The following is a 13761-nucleotide window of genomic DNA, read 5'->3' as shown; positions in this document are numbered from 1 at the left end:
AACTGCCATGCAGATCCTACACTGGCATCCTTCTCTCGGAATATCTCTCTGGATACAAAGGTTTCTGACCTCCTCTCTGCTTGCATAGACATCCTCGTTCCTTGCTCTCTCCAGTGCTTCATATGCCCCCTTACTCCTGCCTCAGGACCTTTGTATCACCCGTGTCTTTGTCCAGGAACTCTTTTCCTTGAGATAGCCACATGGCTATCTTTTCCCTTCCGACAGCATCCTGCATCCAGGTCACTTGCCCTTCCAAATTCCCTTACCAGGATAAGACTTCTTCCCCCAGTCACAGGGTTCTCTCTATATCTCACTTCCACAGAAGGACACAGTGAGCCTCATCTCCCCACACCCTTTCCACAAAAAGGCATTTTCCCCCACAAGAATGGAGCCCCCCATGGTAGAAGTTCAGCTCCTCTCATCCTTCGTTCTAGAACTCCAGGTAGAAGGTTCTACTTTATGAGCGCTGAATGAACAGTCAATAAATCTGGTAAAAGAAAATCCACACAAAACCCACAACCATGCCATCTCCCATTTGTCCCTTTTCCTCTCTCAAACTCACACTCCTGGGAGCACTTAGCATCCTTCATATGCCCCCCACATTACATTCCAACGCTTGAGGACCCCAGGTATAAAGCCTTTGGGGGCCTTTCTTGTAAAAAAAAACATTTAGAATAAATATACAGTTATAAACTAACTGTTATTATATTTTAGCATAGCATTGGTACAAGGATGGGCATTTTATCATCTATGAATGCACTGTCTTCGGGACTGGGGATGTGGCCCAGACAACAGAGTGCTTGCCTAGGATTTATGAAGCCCCGGGTTCAATCCCCATCATTGTACAACTCTGTGTGTGTGTGTGTGTGTGTTTGTATTCCCAGCACTCAGGAGATGGAGGCAGGAGGATCAGAAGTTGAAGGTTATATTCAACTATGTATTAAATTTAAAGCCAGCCTGCAATACATGAGATCCTGTCTCTAAATAATATAAATAAAAGAAAAGCATGCTGTCTTCAACCTAAAACTTGTAAAGAAGCTCATTTGTGGTTCTAGAGATGGAACCCAGGGCTTCTTATAAGCAGGCAAGCATGCTACTCACTCTGCCAACTTCCTTTAGGGGTGGTTCTTCCTTCTATTCTCAGGGGTGGGTGGATCTGATGCTTAAGGATCTTATCCTGAGACAGCCTCTGGGCATGCTGCAATCTCCAGACACTGTTGGTCCTCAGGGGTGCCACCTCCTTCTTCCCTCAGTGCGTCTTCTTGTCATTTCATCTGTCCTGCTGCAGCCTTGGGAAGTGGGTCAGAATAGCTCTTATCATCAGCAGCTTACACGCACACTAAGGCCCAGGACAGGTCATGTGACCCATCGGTGTGGTTCCAACCACTGACTGTCTTCTGCACCCAGGCAGCAAGGGCCCTTGGGTTTTATGAGAACACTCAGTAGTGGTTGCCTACACACTGGCAGATGATCGAGTGTTCCTCTGGATTTTGTGGATGAGAATTCACTTGGACTTGGGTGACTAAGCAGGAGCTCCTGGCCAGCATGCAGAGAAAGGAGAGTCTTGGTCTGATGGTGATCAGTTTTCCCAAAATGTAGTCCTGTTTCTCAGAATGCTCTCTACTACCAAGAAAGAGAAGGAAGGATGGAGGGAGGAAATCAGCCTTCCTGGCTAGTAATTATGTAGAACTTAAGAGGTTTGAGTCTGTTTTGAAGGCACACTTCCAGCTCATCAGCCCCACCTCTGCTATAACAAACAGATTCCCTCTTGAAGACCACTAGAACCATCCCTAGTCCTGGATGTCCAGAGCAAATGAGGCAGCAGGAGGAGGACCAAGAACTCTGGTGGCACCAAGTTTGTTGCTCCTGCACCGAGTTTGGGGAGAGGAAGAAAGGCTGTGATGTTCTGAGGAGTGAGGCCAGGGACTTGTCCTTTCTTGAAAGGTTCTTCAAGTTTAAACTACCACTCTTGGGATTTACACAGAGGACTGAGTCAACGTGTCGCAGACTCTTGCACACCACGTTCACTGCAGCACTGTTCACAACGTTTAAGACGAAGAACTAACTCAGGCGTCCATCATCAGAGAATGGACAAGGAAAATGTCTGGACATAAGGGGATGGTTTTCAGCCATAAACAAGAACAGAGGTGTCATTTGTAGGAAAATACACAAAACTGGGGATAATCATATTAATAGTTAGGTTTTTCTCTCCTTTGTGGCTCTTAGATTTTATGTAGTCATATAAAATAAAAGTAGGAATGAAATTGTCTAGAGGTCCAAGGGGAAACATGAGAGGGGTAAGAGAAGGGAAGGGAGGAGGCATGGAGGTGGAGGCCTCATGCTCCACTATAATGCGTACGTGTATGAAAACTTAAAAATTTAAGTTTAGAAAAAAGAGGAAGTGGTCGGAGGACAGATGTCCCTCTGCTCCATGACGGGATAATTCCGGGAAAGGCGAGAGCATTTTCTGGTGCTCCTTCAGCTGAGGCTCGGGCTGGCTTTGATCCATCGATCGCCTCATAGAGAAGACCCTAGCCAGAGTCACAGTGTTTAAACTGACACACCACACACGGGCTGCTGCATCTGCTGTGACAGGCGTGAATATCACAGCACACCTGACCAGATGTCCTGAGACTTCTTCTGACAGGACCCAGAATGCTGGGTGAGCAGAGACAGCTTGTTGGAGTGGAAAGGACTCTCAGGGGTCCTTCAGCATGCTGCTCAGCCCTGAGTTCCCTATTGGGTGAGGGGCAAGGCTGGCAGCAGGGCAGCCATCTTCAGTCTGTTTATATATTACATGTCCAGCCCTATGCTATTAGTTCTGCCTTCAAAGTAAGAGATAGTTCTGGATCCATTGAGCCACCCCTCCCCCACTGCCCCTAATATACACACCACTTACAAAGAGGCCTGTGGGGTGGAGTCGAAGTGTATGGCTGAGATTACACATTGAATGGGGGAACTTAGATTCCAGGCTGCTGGGGACCTTCTCAGAGATCTGACCTAAGTACTGTGCAGTATTGGTGGGTGTACAGATGGGTCCACAGCCGGGGACATCTCTCAAGACTCTGGGAGGCTCATTTAACGCTCAGAGAGAGCTGCCTCTGTGTGTAGTTCAGAGATCCATGCCTGAATGAACCAGAGAGACTTTACAATTCTGAAGCTCCCTGGTATAGAATGCCCTCCACAATGGCAGCTCAGAAGACTTGCTTCCCCAGGTATGGGGATCACTCCATTTTCTGGGACACTCTACATCAGTGGTGACAAGTTTATTGCTACTAAGTTCTTGAACACCAGAAGCAGTGTTCTGAGGACTTAGGAGCTGAATCACAGGATGGCCAGAATCATGGCTTCTTAAGATCCTATACCATCAGGGCTGACGATGTGGCTCAGTTGGTAGAGTGCTGGCTTGGCACGCACAAAGCCATAGGTTCCGTTCCCAATACCGCATAAACCAGCTGTGATGGCACACTCCTATAATTCCAGAATTTGGGATGTCGAGGTAGAAGGACCAAAAGTTCAAAGTCTACCCTTGGCTACAGAGTAAGTTTGAGGCCAGTCTGGGCTATAGGAGACCCTGTCTCATAAAAACAAGCCAGGGCAGGTGAGATGACTCAGCCCATAAAGACACTTGCTGCCAAGCCTGATAACCCAAGTTTGTTCCCCAGAACTCACATGGTTGGAAAGAACCAACTTCTGAAAGTTGGCTTCTAATGTCCACATATGTGCTATAACCTCTTCTACTCCCTTCCCTTCCCTTCCCTCCCTTCCCCTCCTGTCTCCTCTTCTCTCTCCTCTCTCTCTCTCTCTCTCAATCAATCAATGTAATAGGAAGATTGAGAATTTGAAAAATAAAATAAGCAAGCAAACAAACAGCCCTATGACATTATGTTGCAGATGAGAAGATTCAGGATCAGTTAGGGCAGGGCACTGTACCTGAAAGTCTTCCTTATCCACAGACCCAACGTTTATAGCATGGGCCTGTCACTGAGACATACTGGCACTGAAAACCAGGTCTCACATATGTGCCCTCGCTGACTTCATCCTCATAAATCGGAAAAACTGAGGATCAGTGAAGGCAAGTTGTGACCTGAGGCCACACAGCTGGTCCTCTTCTGCGAAGTGGGGCTGGGACTCATACATAGATTCTCACAGGGTTTTATTCATGAACAGATGTGTATGACTTGATGTTCCCCACACGATAGTCCAAAGTGGGCCCCTCAGCCTGTGTTCCCTTTCTGTCTGTCTGGGCCTGGGCAGCTGGGGAGTGTCGTGCCCCACCCCAGACAAGTACCTGCTAGCAGCCTTCCAGAAGAGAGCGGAGCGGGACCAGCAAGCTGAGAGTCGAGCATAGACCTGCTTCCTGTTCCAATGGGGCATGTTTGGACTCCCTCCAGAGATGCCAGTGGGCTCCAACCTCACCCCAGCCCTGACTTTGGTTCATTGAGAACTAAGCACTCACTAGGTTCTACGCAGGCACCAGACACTGTGGTCAGTGTGTTCATGTTCACATTTTTTCTTCATTTTTGTAAAATCCAGTGGGCAAGAAGCTCTTAACAGCCCATCTTCCAGACAAGGAGAGCAATGTTCCCAGAGGTCAAGTAAAAGACTCAAAGCAATACAATTGACTGAGGGGTGGTGCTGGGATTGGGGCCCTAAAAAGACATAGCATCGCTTTCTGCTAGCCCAGATGGAGGAAAGTCCCTAGCTGTCATTTTCACTCTGTGACTTTGGGCAAATCCCTTTCTTCCTGTGGGACTTTATTTTCCTTCCTCTCCTTTAGACTTGCCTATTTTTAATTATATGTATACATGCGTGTCTGCATATGGGTTTGTGCTCATGAGTTCAGGTGCCGGTGGAGGCCAGAAAAGCGTGTTGGGTCACCTATAGCCAGAGTCATGAGTGGTTGTGAGCCACCGACTGTGAGATCTAGGAAGCAAGCCCTGGTCCTCTGGAATTTTGACAAGCGCTTTTAACTTCTGAGCCATCTTTCCAGCTCCTGCAAAGAGGGGACCATCTTTAAAGATTAGTTTCATTTTCTTCTCTCATAACTTTTCCTAGGCCCAGAACCTTTCATTTTCAGCGGGCGTCAATTGAGCTGGGCGTGCACCCAGTACTGATTCCTGTGCGCCTAGGGGATCTCATTGCAAATAAGGGCTCAAGCACAGAGTCCTTGTCTTTGGGGAGCCCAGCGTCCAGTAGATGGGGACAGTCGCTGGACAAACAGGGCGATGAGAAAGACCCTGAAGCGACAAGAGTGGCATTGGGTGGGTGTTTCAAACAGGGGTCAGGAGGCAACATGGGGTGAAAAGCCGCTATCAAGAAGGAGCAGACTTTGCAAGAGGCTTATGTAGAGGAAGTCGCAAAATCAAAGGTCTTGGGGCAGCTCCCCTTAAAGTGTTTGCAGACGTAAAAGGCAGCTCCAGGACAGCAGTAGCTGAGGGGGTGGTGGGATGGCATCACCAAGTAATTCCAGGACATTTTATGCCATCATAAGGTGATTAGATCATAATTTAAGATTTATGAAAAAATTAGAAAAAAATCTAACTGGTAATCAATCAACACGAAGATATGAATTGCTGTGGTTTTTTTTTTTTTTTTTTTAACAAGAAGTCTCGTGTAGGGCTCTTGGGTATGGGAGGCTAGGAGGCCTGGGTGCCACTACACCCTGTGAGCATGCTCACCTGTTGGGACCAGGTCCCAGGAAACGGCACTGTAGGCCCAGTGCCCCCCCTCCACAAGCTGCCTGCCCACCGTGGCTCTCGGTGGGTCCTATTCTTTGCATGTGGGCACATGCATCAAGCTGCCACCCCAGGAAGCATCTCTCTACCTCTCATCCTCAAGGGAGACCCCGTGGCCACCTCATCACTACAGTGCATCTTAACGGGTCGACTTGGCGCCTATGCCGGCTGAGCCTGCTCTTGTTGGGACCTGCCCATTGCTGGTGCTGACCCAGGGGAACAGGAAGCGCCCTGCACAGCGGGGCAAGCAGAGCTGCCAGAGCGGGCTGCAAGCACCTGGCTCCCTGAGCTGAGGATTCAATACTGGGCAGTAAGGGCTCTTCTGGCATTTCAGCTCCAGAGATCCACGCCATCCTGTGAGAGCTGGGGCCTGAATGATTGGGGTCGCCTCTTGCTAGCAGGGCTGGAGACGGTAGACCTGTATGGCTTCTGCTTGGGGCTGCAGGACACAATAAGGTAAGAACATGGGCTGGGAGGGTGAGGAACACTGGTCTGGGACCCCCCAAGTGTAGGTGGCTGCCTCCGTCCTGTATCCTTTTGCTGAGGTGCTCGGACTCTAGGCACCCCAAGAAGGTCTTAAGGGACAGACTGAAGTGGTGAGGCTCAAAGGGTGGGCTAGATTCTGCCCCTCTTCTGCCCCGCGCTTCCAGAATCCGGGTCAAGTGGGCTTTTCCATTCCCGCCTTCCACCTCAAAACATTTCCTGCAGGCTGTCAGGGAACTCTGTGCCCTGTTCACTGGGGACTCTGAGAAAAGGTGGCGCCCGCCCGCCTTTCCCCCTTGCCCTGGAAGTTTAACTATTCGGTGCCTTTGAAGAACGAGATAACCAGAAAAACGAGTCTGTCCCGTCTTACCCAGGAATGCTCCACACATGGCCCGCAGCCAGGGTGTTCCTGGGAATGGGGTTCCCAGGGGCAGACCCGGCTTCAGCCCTCTCCCTGGGCTCCCAAACTGGTATCTACCCCTGGATCTTTGGTGCAGGCTCAGCTCTATGGGACACCGGCAAGGCAGTGGAGAGGACAGAGAATCCAGGAGGTTAGTTCAAGGTGAACCAGTTTCTTGGACTAGTTCAGACCTGGCCACCCACCATCCCCAGAATGGGACTCTGCCATGTGAGGCGGGCAAGCCCCATCTGCAGAATGGGACTCTGCCAGTTTGCATCTGATGACAGAGTCCCTTTGAGGTCCGTCTGGCTGTGACATTCCCAAAAGGTAGGAGTTGCCTATCTGGAGTTAAGCTCTGTCAGCAATGGGAAGGGGTGGGCTAGGTGTCCTTATGCCTGGGACAGGGGAAACAGTCCAATCTGTGACTACAGAAGCTCCATTCTAGCTCCCACGTTGTCTCCTGATAGGTGCAAGATCCTGGACTCAGCCTTCCTGTTAATAATGGCTAATCTTGTCAAAACTTCCTACAGACGGAATCGCTGCTAGATCACTCACCTTCATTTTCCCCACAACACACAACGCACACAACGTGGCTATGAAATAGAACCACCCACACACTGTTTTTGAAAGCTAAGGTCTCCAGTTGCCCAGGCTGGCCTCAAACTCACTATGTAAACAAGGATGACCTTGAACTTCTGATCCTCCTACTTGTACCTCCTCAGTCCTGGGATTACAGGCATGCATCACCTGAGTGATGGTAACAAATCCAGCATTTCATGCCCATTATGCAAGCACTTTCCTTGACGTAGCCCTACTTTCAACCCTAAATAATACACTAACATAGATATTAAATGTTTTGGTTTTAGTTATATATGTATTATGTATGTATGTATGTATTTTATGTATGTATATATGTATGTATGTGTTTATGTATGGGTTTGTGCAAGTGAGTAAGGGTGCCTGCAGAGGCCAGAAGAAGGTGTCCAATTCCCTGGAGATAGATGCAATTGTGAACTGCCTAATGTGGGCGCTGGGAGCCAAACTCTGGTCCTCTGGAAGAGCAGTATGTACTCTCAACCACTGAGCCATCTTCTCCAGCCACATCTGGATAACTATCTTTATCCTATGTTGTGGAATAAGGAATCAAGATTCCCCGAGGTCAGGGACTAGCTGGAGGATTACCTACTGAGCAAATGGGGATCTGGGGTTGAGATCCAGGTAGCCTGGTGCCATATCTGGGATCTTGATGGCAGTGCTTTTCTGTAGTCCTTGTGTGCACAAACAGTTCAGTATGACTCTGGCTCGGCACCAGTGGAGGAGTCTTCTGGAGAGAAACTGCTAGAGTTGGATCCTTGGTTAAGAGTTGGAGCAATTTTACCTTCACAGAGTATCCACAGAGGGTCCTGGTGAGACGGCGGGGGGGGGGGGGGTCCAATGAGTAATCAGAAGTAGGATATATCTATGGAGGCCCCTGAGAGGGTATTTCCAGTTGTCTGTGTTCTGATCCACGGTAGTCAGATGGAGGCTCTATCTACAGGAATGGGTGGGCAGCAGGTGCAGCTATGCTTTTTATTCTGCGCTCACTCTTGCACTATTGAGGAAGGGGATCTGGGGAATGAGAGGAGGAATCAAAGAGGGTAAGCATGGTTACATACATTATAATTATGAAAGTATGAAAATGTCATAATCAAGGCAGTTATTAAGTACAATTAATATGTGCTTTTAAAAAAGAAAGAACCATGGCAATGGGAGCTGTTTCCTCCCCAACTTGAAGCCTTTCCCTCTTTTTATTCAGGATCTTTTCACCATGACTCTTGTCCTGCTGGGTCTAGCCATCCTGTTGCTCCACCGTGTGGCCTGTGAGAAACCCCAAGAAGAAACCATTCCTCCCTTGGCTTGGCGCTTCACACATTCCCTGTATAACGCCACCATCTATGAAAACTCGGCTCCCAAGACCTATGTGGAAAGTCCAGTGAAGATGGGCATGTACCTGGCGGATCCTCAGTGGGTGGTGAAGTACCGGATCATCTCTGGAGATGCAGCCGGAGTGTTTAAGACTGAGGAGTACATGGTGGGCAACTTCTGCTTTCTTAGGATAAGAACCAAGAGCAGCAACACGGCGCTTCTCAACAGGGAGGTGCGAGACAGCTACACGCTCATAGTACAAGCGTCAGACAAGAGCCTGGAATTTGAAGCACTGACCCAAGTGGTCATCCACATCCTGGACCAGAATGACCTGAAGCCCCTCTTCTCCCCACCTTCCTACAGAGTCACCATCTCTGAGGACAAGCCCCTCAAGAGCCCCATCTGCAAAGTGACTGCCACGGATGCCGATCTGGGCCAGAACTCTGAGTTCTATTATGCCTTTAATGCCAGGTCAGAGGTGTTTGCCATCCATCCCACCAGTGGGGTGGTCACTGTGGCTGGGAAGCTGAATGTCACATGGCGAGGGAAGTATGAGCTCCAGGTGCTGGCTGTGGACCGCATGAGAAAAATCTCAGAGGGCAATGGGTTTGGCAACTTGGCTCCATTGGTAATTTACGTGGAGCCTGTGCACAGGAAGCCCCCAGCTATCACCTCCGTGGTCATGGCTCCATCAGATGGTGAAGGTGACATTTATGCCACTGTCATGGTGGAAACAAATGACTCTGGAGCTGAAGTAGATTCCCTGGAGGTGGTTGGTGGTGATCCTGGAAAGTACTTCAAAGCCTTCCAGTCCTATGCCCAAGACAACAAGTTCAACTTGGTGGCAGTCAGGGATATTAACTGGGAAGAACACCCGCATGGCTTCAACCTCAGCTTCCAGGTCCACAGTAGGAACAGAGCTCCCGCCCACTCCCCCATCAGGGCTTTTCACTTCCCACCCTCCAGACTGAACAACCTCAGATTTGAGAAGACGGTTTACAGAGTAAAGCTCAGTGAATTCTCCCCTCCTGGAAGTCGCGTGGCATTGGTGAAGGTCACCACTGCCCTCCCCACTTTGCGTTATGTTCTAAAGCCATCCTCTGGGAACACGGTATTCAAACTCAATGCTCGCACAGGCCTGATCACCACCATGAAGCATGTGGACTTCAATGACCGAAACCAGTACCAGCTCCACGTGAAAACCTCCCTGGGCCTGGCTACCACCACAGTGATCATTGATGTCGTGGACTGTAACAACCACGCCCCAGTCTTCAACAGGTCTTCCTACGAAGGCACCTTCGATGAGAACGTCCCTCCTGGTACCAGTGTTTTGACCGTGACAGCCACAGACCAGGATCACGGGGACAACGGACATGTCACCTATTCCATTGTTGGCCCTAAAACTGTCCCATTCTCTATTGACCCTTACCTGGGGGTCATCACCACCACCAAACCCATGGACTATGAACTCATGAAAAGAATATATAACTTCCGGGTCCGGGCATCAGACTGGGGGTCTCCTTTTCGCCAGGAGAAGGAAGTGTCTGTTTCTCTGAGGCTCAAGAATTTGAATGACAACGAGCCTATGTTTGAGGAAGTCAACTGTACTGTGTCCCTTCGTCAGAATGCACCAGTCGGGAAATCGATAATGGCTGTGTCTGCCATAGACATGGATGAACTTCAGAACCTAAGGTATGAAATTGTGTCTGGCAATGAACAAGACTATTTCTATCTTAACCATTTCTCAGGGGTGATATCTCTCAAACGCTCGTTTATGAATCTCACTGCCGTTCGACCCACCAACTATTCTCTGAAGATTACGGCCTCTGACGGCAAGAACTATGCATCCCCCACAACTCTGAAAGTCACTGTGGTGAAGGACCCTCACTCTGAGGTCCCTGTACGGTGTGACAAAACAGGAGTGCTGACCCATATCACAAAAACCATCCTCCAGTCCGCCGGGCTCCAGGGCCAAGAGTTGGGTGAAGAGGAATTCGCCTCCTTCAGCAACTATCAGATCAACCACCACGCTCCCCAATTTGAGGACCACTTCCCCCAGTCCATCGACATTCTAGAGCAGGTGCCTGTTAACACCCCCTTGGCCCGCCTGGCAGCCACTGACCTAGATGCTGGCTTTCATGGCAGTCTTGTCTATGTGATTGCAGATGGCAATGAGGAAGGTTGTTTTGACATTGAGCTGAAGACGGGTCTGCTCACAGTGGCAGCAGCCTTGGACTATGAGACCACCAGCTTCTACGTCCTCAATGTGACTGTGTATGACCTGGGCACTCCCCAGAAGTCTTCCTGGAAGCTGTTGACTGTGACTGTGAAAGACTGGAATGATAACCCACCCAGGTTTCCTCCGGGTGGGTACCAGCTCACCATTTCTGAGGATACAGATGTTGGAACTACAATCGCAGAGCTGAAGACTAAAGACGCTGACTCAGAGGATAATAGGAGGGTTCGCTACACTCTGCTAACCCCCACCGAGAAGTTCTCTCTCCACCCACTCACTGGGGAGCTGGTTGTCACAGGACACCTTGACCGGGAATCAGAGGCTCGGTACATACTCAAGGTAGAGGCCAGAGACCAGCCCATGAATGGCCACCAGCTCTTCTCTGTCACCGATTTGATAATCACATTGGAGGATACCAATGACAACCCTCCGCAGTGCATCACACAGCACAGTAGACTGAAGGTGCCAGAGGACTTGCCCCTTGGGACAGTCTTGACATTCCTAGATGCGTCTGACCCTGACCTGGGCCCTGCAGGTGAAGTGAGATATACCCTGGTGGATGACGTCCATGGAACCTTCCGGGTGGAGCCGATGACCGGAGCTCTGAGTCTGGAAAGAGAGCTGGACTTTGAGAGGCGGGCTGGTTACAATCTGAGCCTTTGGGCCAGTGACAGTGGGAAACCTCTAGCCCGCAGGACCCTCTGCCACATAGAAGTATTTGTCCTGGATGTAAATGAGAACCTCCACTCTCCTCGCTTCTCATCCTTTGTATATCAGGGCCAGGTGCAGGAGAACAGCCCTGCAGGGACCCCGGTCATGGGAGTCACGGCCCAGGATGATGACAGTGGCTTGGACGGAGAGCTCCAGTACTTCCTACGGGCTGGCACTGGCCTGGAAGCATTCAGCATCAACCAAGACACAGGTACTGGGGTGAGGTACACAGGGTGCCGGGGCATGGAGAACAGTGGGCTGAAAGGGGACACGGGGACAACACGGGGGAATTCACCCTCCTCACCCTTGTATTTTAGGTTTGTCTTTATGAAAATTTTTACTGCAGGTTTTTTTTAATATAGCCTCACACATATATACACATGTATGTGTAAAATACATATTATATGCATATAATAAATATACATATCCCATTTATGAAAATGATACATGATAGTTATAAATTTCTCTTTTTTTAACTTTTGAGACTATAATTTAATTACATTTCTCCCTTCCATTTCCTTCCTTCAAATTCTTCCATATACCCTTCCTTGCTCTTTTTCAAACTCATGACCTCTTATTGTTTGTTTGTTTGTTTGTTTGAGACAGGGTTTCTCTGTGCAACAGCATTAGATGTCCTGGAACTCACTCTGTAGACCAGGCTGGCCTCAAACTCACAGACTGGCATGCCTCTGCTCCCTCAAGTGCTAGGGCTAAAGGTGTGTGCCATCACTGCCCGGCGACCTCTTTTTTTCTTTTACTAATTGTTATATGCATATATACACATATATATTCCTAAATATAACACATTCAGTTCATGTAATGCTGCCTATATGTATGTGTGTAAGTTTTCAGGGTTGACCATTTGGCATTGGACAAAGAATTGGTCTGCTCTTCCCTGGGAAAGGCCGCTTCTCCCATTCCCAGTCTTCCTTAGTTACCTATAGTTTTGTGTGTAGAGACCTCGTGGCCTTCTCTCCATCCATTTTGGCATCTATGTTCCTTGGTGTCCTTGTTCAACTCTCATTTGGGTGGTCATGTTAGTGAGACTCTGGATGTAGCTTCTGATGTTAGCAGGAAACTCAATCTCACAGCAAACTCATGACCTTCTGACTGCTACACCCTTTCCATGCAATCTCCTACAAAGTTCCCTGAGCCTTAGGTGCAGGAGTGTTTTGTAGTTGCATCCAGTGGGATTGGGTTCCACAACTCTGCGTTTTGATGGGTTGTGGTTTTCTGTAATGGTCTTCATCTGTTGCAAAGAGACGCTTCCTTGATGAGGGAAGAAGGCTCTACATATCTGTGGATAAAAGGACAAATGCGTAGATTGTGGCGAGGGATTATGTTGGATTAGTAAATTAGTGGTTGCAGATTCTCCTCCAGGATCCTTGACTTCACCAGCAGTGAACAGTCAGCTAGGTTTCCAGCACCAAGCATGCTCTCCCTCTTGCTGAGCAGGTCTTAAGCCCGATTAGAGAGCTATTGGCTATCACCAAAGTATGCTTGCCGCTGCTAAGGTTATTGTGCCAGAATGCTTGCTGATGTGCTTCATAGGCACCATAGCTGGGTGGGACTGCTGGTTGCCTCTCTCCTTTGGAAGCTTGCATGGTACCTTCCAGTACTATGAAAGCTAGTTTTCAGGGAGGGGACTTTCGGGTCAATTCCAGCTCAGGGGCCTCTGGGCCCTGTTTCGGAAGTGCATAGTGTCTTCAGCAATTGGGATTCACCTTCCACCTCTGGGAAGTAACCACGGGCAACAGCAATAGAATGTGTGTTTTGAGATTCTCCTGGACAGCCCTGGCCAACAACTTGAACGAGGGCTTCTCGGATCTGCTGTTAGGGTTTTTGTTTAGGTGGTCTTTGGCTCTTAGAAGGAGCACCATCAGCCCACATAACAAAGGCTCATTAAGTCTCTACATGGATATTTATTCACAGAATTACATGTACTAGGTGCTTGGGTATTTTATTTGTTTGATTTTTTGGTAAACAGTTAAGAGCACGATTCCTTGTGGCTTTTTCAGACATCCTTATTTATTTTGCCCACTTCCTTTTCTTCTGAATTAATCTCCCCACACACTAAAAGCCCCTCTTTTCCATATCTGCATGTCACTTGTACCCTGCTATTCTCCTTTGCCCTCCTCCCTCCTTCTTCTATATTTATGCTCTTCCCCCTAAGAAGCCTCCCTTTCCCACTTCCTGGATCAGATCGTGTGTACACTGCTATTCCCCGCGCTACTGCACCCCAAGCCCCATATCCTGGCAATGATCCGGTTATGCTTTCCTCTGTTCTG

The 13761-nt window shown here is 48.9% G+C and overlaps 1 protein-coding gene across 3 annotated transcripts in view; it reads left to right on the top strand.

Moving 5' to 3' along the window:
* The window catches only part of Fat2 (FAT atypical cadherin 2), an 85588-nt gene that overhangs the window by 14405 nt on the left and 57422 nt on the right, over window positions 1-13761 (top strand). Inside the window, exons 2-3 of one of the 3 annotated variants that reach the window (XM_057774815.1) lie at window positions 6073-6194; window positions 8417-11684. In XM_057774815.1, coding sequence (XP_057630798.1) covers window positions 8429-11684 — 3256 coding nt within the window. In that variant the 5' untranslated portion in view covers window positions 6073-6194; window positions 8417-8428. Of the gene's footprint in view, window positions 1-6072; window positions 6195-6892; window positions 6949-8416; window positions 11685-13761 lie in introns of those variants that run through there. The other 2 variants (XM_057774817.1, XM_057774816.1) reach the window with 2 other exon arrangements.

This window comes from Chionomys nivalis, chromosome 7 (genome assembly GCF_950005125.1).
Source record: "Chionomys nivalis chromosome 7, mChiNiv1.1, whole genome shotgun sequence".
Classification (NCBI taxonomy): Eukaryota; Metazoa; Chordata; class Mammalia; order Rodentia; family Cricetidae; genus Chionomys; species Chionomys nivalis.
The sequence above is the reverse complement of the archived record's forward strand: the minus strand, read 5'-3'. Positions and strand labels throughout refer to the sequence as shown.